At 58.7% G+C, this 5268-nt stretch overlaps 1 protein-coding gene across 8 annotated transcripts in view; it reads right to left on the bottom strand.

Annotated features, from left to right (window-relative positions):
• Nucleotides 1-795: 795 nt before the first annotated feature.
• Nucleotides 796-5268, bottom strand: part of PLA2G6 (phospholipase A2 group VI) — a 53381-nt gene continuing 48908 nt past the window's right edge. For all 8 annotated transcript variants that reach the window (XM_039877703.1, XM_039877696.1, XM_039877699.1 and 5 more), the window contains 5 exons: nucleotides 4294-4430; nucleotides 3758-3912; nucleotides 2374-2541; nucleotides 1775-1848; nucleotides 796-1609 (listed from right to left, as the gene is read on the bottom strand). In XM_039877703.1, the coding sequence (XP_039733637.1) occupies nucleotides 1465-1609; nucleotides 1775-1848; nucleotides 2374-2541; nucleotides 3758-3912; nucleotides 4294-4430 (679 nt within the window). In that variant the 3' untranslated portion in view covers nucleotides 796-1464. The remainder of the gene's footprint in view (nucleotides 1610-1774; nucleotides 1849-2373; nucleotides 2542-3757; nucleotides 3913-4293; nucleotides 4431-5268) is intronic.

Here is a 5268-nt window from a genome sequence, read left to right as displayed (position 1 = left end):
GGGCCGGCCAAGGAGGAGGTGGCGGCTTAATTATTCACCAGCCAGGGATGTCAGAATGCGATCTGGGGCGTAACCAGACCCAGGGGGAAGGCATCCTGTGACGCGAGTAGGTTCATGTGACCTGCCCTTCAATTATTTACCCCTCTGAGCTGAAGACCAGTGGGCGCTCGTGGATGAGCCACTCTCTGACGTCACCTCCCCCTTGAGGACAAAGCTTCCCCAGGCCAGCTGGGACCCTTGGTGGACCCCTGCCCTCTGCCTGTGGGTACCGTCCATCCGACCGGGCTAGAACTGCTCAGCGCCTTCCTCCAGGACCCTCCCTGACAGTCCCAGCCCCTGGAGGCTGAACGTAGCCGTGTGTTCTCACTGCTGTCAGGTCTCTACCCTGAGCCCCTCAGACCTGCATCTCCAGGGCCAAGCCTCCCACGTCCGCTGCTGCCCACCCAGCAACTCTGCATGCTGGAGAGGGGACAGCGCAAACCCTAATGTGGCACAGACCTGGGGGCAAACCTTGGCCCTCCTCACTGGCTGTGACCAGCCGGTGCCCCTGCCCTCTCTGGGTCTCATCCCCTCCCCCAGCAAGTAAGCCTCTCCCTTGCCTCCCAGCATGGGACAGGTAGGCCTGGCTGCCGCCTCTGAACACTCTCACCAGCCTGATTCGGGGACCCCGGGAAAGAGGGGCCACATGAGTAGGCATAGGAAGATGACAGTCAGGCTGAAGGTCATGGCTGCGGGGAGCTGGCGGGTGGGAAGACAAGGGACACTCACACCACAGTACACACGACACAGCAGAAATGGAATCAAACCATTTATTTCACAGCTTAGGGCAGCCCCAGCCCACTTACAAACCAACTGCCTGTTGGGAAGAGAAACTCAAGTCACAGGAGCAACCTTTGAGAGCCGAGGCGAGCTCACAGGGTGGGGCAGCGCTTGGGGCGCAGGTGGCTGGGTGTGTGCTGAGGGGCAAAGTCGAATGGAGAACCCCATTCCCAGAGCACAGGCTTCCCTGCTGATGGGGTAGGCGATGGCCAGTTTCTCTAGTCCAGCTCCCAGGGAAGAAGGCAGAGAGTGGAAGGGGCAGCTGCGCCCCCAGGGGACCTGGAAGAGCCTAAGGCCCTCTGGGAGGCCGGAGTTGGGGGCATACACAGGCACCCTTAGTGTTTGAGCTGATGGGGGTGGAGTGGGGCACGGAGTCAATGTTCTTGGCTGTCAGGGAGAGGGTCCCAGTGAGGCTCTAGGCTTTCTAAGCCTGGAATGACATAAAGTGCCAGAAGACTGGGACAGAGGGAGCGAGAGGCCTTCGGCACCAGCCTCAGGCAGGAAGCCCAGCACCTTCTGAGGCCCGGTCTGTGGACAGAGCTGCCTGGGCCTGGCTCCGCCCAGCGGAGCGGTGCTTGGGCCTGGCCCACCTCCGCAGCAGGGTTGGGTGAGGGTAGGATGGGGGTGGCTGGGGGCCTGGCAGCCTTACGGCGAGAGCAGCAGCTGGATGAGCTTCTGGAACTGCTCCCGGTGCTCGTAGATGTAGACCTCGGTCTCCCAAAGGGCGTTGACCAGCACTGTGTCACTGACCTCGTCCAGCATGATGTCTGTCCCCAGCTGGGGGTTCAATCTGTCCAAGTCAAGGAGGAGTCACCCCAGGAATCTTGGCCTGGGTGGGGGACAAGCGCTACAACTTGGGAAAGGGGAAGTCCATGCCAAGGACGGGCTGGGAAGGTCACCAGGTCTGGCCAGGCCAAGAAGTGGGGCTGGGGGCCAGGGCCGGCCGAGCCCTCACCTGAAGTACTGGATGCCGACCATCTCGCACCAGGCCCGGGCCCGGTCCACGGCCCGCCCATCCGGATCTGTGCACTGGCGAGAAGCAGCCTCTATAAGTACCCAGCACACGCCACACCCACAGTCCCTACCTGAGGAGCCCCAGGTTCCAGTCTGGCTCAGCCACCTATCAGCAGAGCGACTTTAGGCAAGTTCCCTTCCCTGGGCTGCAGTGACTGTCCAGCTGTGCAATCAGGGGGCATGGTCTATGGTTTCCATGGAGGCTCAGCAGCTCCCATTCAAGTCAAGGCCAATGTGTGTGTGTTGGGGTTGGACAGACCTCTGCATCCCCACCCCTTGCAGTTTTCGTTCATCTGATAGGCTGGGCTTCCGCACAGGGCTGTTTGAAGGAAGGGATCCACAACTAAAAAAGATGCTTGAAAACCCCTGCTACAGGCGGTCACTGAGGGTCTCTGCCAGGACTGAGACTCTGAATCAGGGAACTGGCTAAAGAGGGTCAACAAAGTGTCCCTGACACCCAGGGTACCACGAAAGGCGGTGAAGGCGTCATCCAGGGGCTGAGGCCCCGAGGGGAGTGGGCCCAGGGAGGATCATACTCACACAGTCCACCACCATCTTGCCCAGTTCCTTGGCCCCAAAAACAGTCTTAGCCAGTTCCCAGGGGTTGCTGGGACGGAAGACATCCACGCAGGTCACAGGCACCTGCGGGGACCTCCCTGTCCCCAGAGAGACAACGATGGAGAGTTTCTTCACCTTGTTGCTCTGACCCTGTTGGAGACAGGCAGGGGTGGTCAGGGGAGACCTTCCCCCAGTGGACCTTTCCAAGGGTGAGGGGCGCCCCGTGGTGAGAGAGGGGCCAGTGCTGGGGGCCTGGGGACGCACGAGGATGGAGGATGGGCCTCCAGTGGTGGCACAGCTTGTGCTGCCTCCTCCTTTGCTCTGGAACAAGCTCGCTGCCAATCTGCTGGGCGACGTTGGTGAGTCACTCCTACTCACCTGTGTCATAGAAGGACCCTTCCCCATCCCAGTCTCGGGATCCCTCCTCCTCCAGGGAGCCCGCCCTGCCCTGTTTGGCCCCTAGAGGGCGCTCGTCGCTCTGACGGCCCCTGCCTAGCGCCACGCATCCAGGACTTAGTGATGGCCGCAGTGACAACCACAGCCAGCAAGGACATGGCACATGGGGTCAGGCACTGTCCTAAACACTTTACAGACAGGAGCACGTGGGAGCTTCCTGACGATCCCCAGGCCAGTTCTATCAGGAACACCGTTCAGTGGCTGAAGGGAAGCGTGGCCAGAGCCAGGGCCCAAAACCAGAGGTTGTGTGACCCCAGGGCCTGAGCTCAGGCCACTGCACCGCACTGCCCCTGCTGGCACGTGTGGGCCTCGCCACCTCTGCACCAAGCTCCTTGGGCTGAGGTCCACTTCTCCTCCTCCAGATCACTGACTCTGCATTGCCCTGTCCCCGAAGGGCTCAGGGTGGGGTCCCCTCCTCTGCTCGCCTTTTCCTAGCTCCCAGGTCTCCCAGCAGAGGTGGGGCCCCTCCTGGGCGCCAGCACAGTCCTCTACTGCAGCGCCCGAAACACTAGGAAAGGCGAGCCTTTGTTCACGCACTGTCTCCCCTGGATGGGAGCAACTTAAGGGCAAGTGTGTGTCCCCCAGCTGGGCAGTGGCTAGGACGGGGAGTGGCATGTACTGGGACACATGCGGCCCTCCCCACGAACAGCAGACACTACCTGATTGTAACGTTCTGCACCACTTAGTCCGGACTGGGCCTCAGAACCCCTCCTAGCACAGTGCTTTAGGCAGACACCACCAATGAGCAGGTTCAAGTGCAAGATACATCTGCTCTGAGTGCCCAGATCAATGAACGCATGAATAAAAGTCAATTGCTCTCCTAGGAGTCAGTCCTTAGTTAAAGTTTGCTGGAACGGGGTGGCTGCAGTGGGCGGTCATGTCAGGCCCCTCCAACCTGAGTGGCTCTCACCTTGCGGATCATGTCCTGGTTGTACTCATGGATCTCAGTCATGGCGTCCAGCGTGGGGTTGTTGGCCAGCAGCCCGCCATCCAGGAAACGCCCATTAGGCCGGAAGTAGGTGGGGGCTGCCCCACTGCTCCGGGCTGCCCGCCACACCAGCTGCTCTGGGGTTGGGGAGGAAGGTGGCCTAGTGGGACTGGTGTAAAACCCGCGTGCATCAGATCTTGGTGGTGTGCGTGTGTGTGTGTACAGGGCTGCAGGAAGAGGTAAAGGCTGGGGACCCTTCAGGAGCAGGCCTGACGTCTGGCCCTGCCATCCTTGTGGAAGGCAGGGTGCAGCTGCGGGGCCTCCAGGAGCCTCCTCTAGCCTGCTCGAGCCCTGGCAGCTCCCCAGCTCTGCCTGCTGCCAGCCTGTAAGGACTCGGGGCAGCGGGTGGGAGGGTGCTGGGCTGGGGGTTTCCGGCAGCAAGCCTGCAACTCCCACCCACCACCCTGCCAACTCACAGGCCAATTGTTTCCCACAGATGCATCAAATGTGGTTGTAACCTGAGGGCTGAGTTAGAGGCTTTAGGTTAATATTCTGGTTGAAACGAGGCTCCCGTACAGTCTCTGGAGCATCGTAATTCCGGAAGAGGTGAAGTTCAGCGGGCTGCCGGTCAGACAGTGTCCCTGTCAGCATCACCCTGGAAAGAAACGAGGAGGAGGACACCTGAAGTCACTGACCCATCCGCCCTTGGCGATCTGCTTCTGGGAATTCACCCTAAGATGCTCTCACACGTGTGCAGAGGGGCGCGCATAAGGCTACTAACAGCAGCGTCGGCTGTTAAAGCAAAAGACTGGCAACGACTGAACTGTCCATCAGCGGGTCAGTTCCCCGCCCCACGGTTCCCCCGCCCAGTGTCACTGCAGAAGGACTAAGGAGTGCTTTATGTACTGATAGGCGCTGAGCACCAAGATTTATGGTCAACTAGAAAGGCAAGGGTCAGGATAGTGTCAGTATGCCACCATTTATTTAAAAACAACCCCCCCCAAAACCTATGTACCTATTTGCTTCGTCAGAGGCAATTCTGAAAGGGCCCATGAGCAGCACCCGGCAACACTGAGCTGTCTCTGGGGCAGGGGACTGCTTGGTGGCTGTATCTCTGGGACAGGAGTGGAAGGAGACTTCACTGTGTCACCTTTGATACCTCGTCAATGTTCTACCTGCCATGAGAGTCTATAGTCTATTAAAGAAGACTTGTCTTGATTGACGCAGACATTCGTAAATACTCTGGGGTAGACAGACTGGCACAGCCCCCTTGGAAACTAATATGTATTAAAACCCTTACCAACGTCCTGGCTCTTTGGTCTGGGAATTCCATTTTGGAAAATCTATCCTAAAGGAATAACCTTAGTTACAATGAAAACCACTTTGTATAAGGCTAATCACACAGTGTAATTTATTTATTTTTAAATTAAATTAAATTTTTTTTAACGCCTACAACATCTCGTCTTCCTAGGTAGTCAGTCGCCCATCCAAGT

This window comes from Pteropus medius, unplaced genomic scaffold (genome assembly GCF_902729225.1).
Source record: "Pteropus medius unplaced genomic scaffold, Ma_sr-lr_union100, whole genome shotgun sequence".
In the NCBI taxonomy this organism is placed as follows: Eukaryota; Metazoa; Chordata; class Mammalia; order Chiroptera; family Pteropodidae; genus Pteropus; species Pteropus medius.
This window is presented reverse-complemented; position numbering and strand designations above follow the sequence as displayed.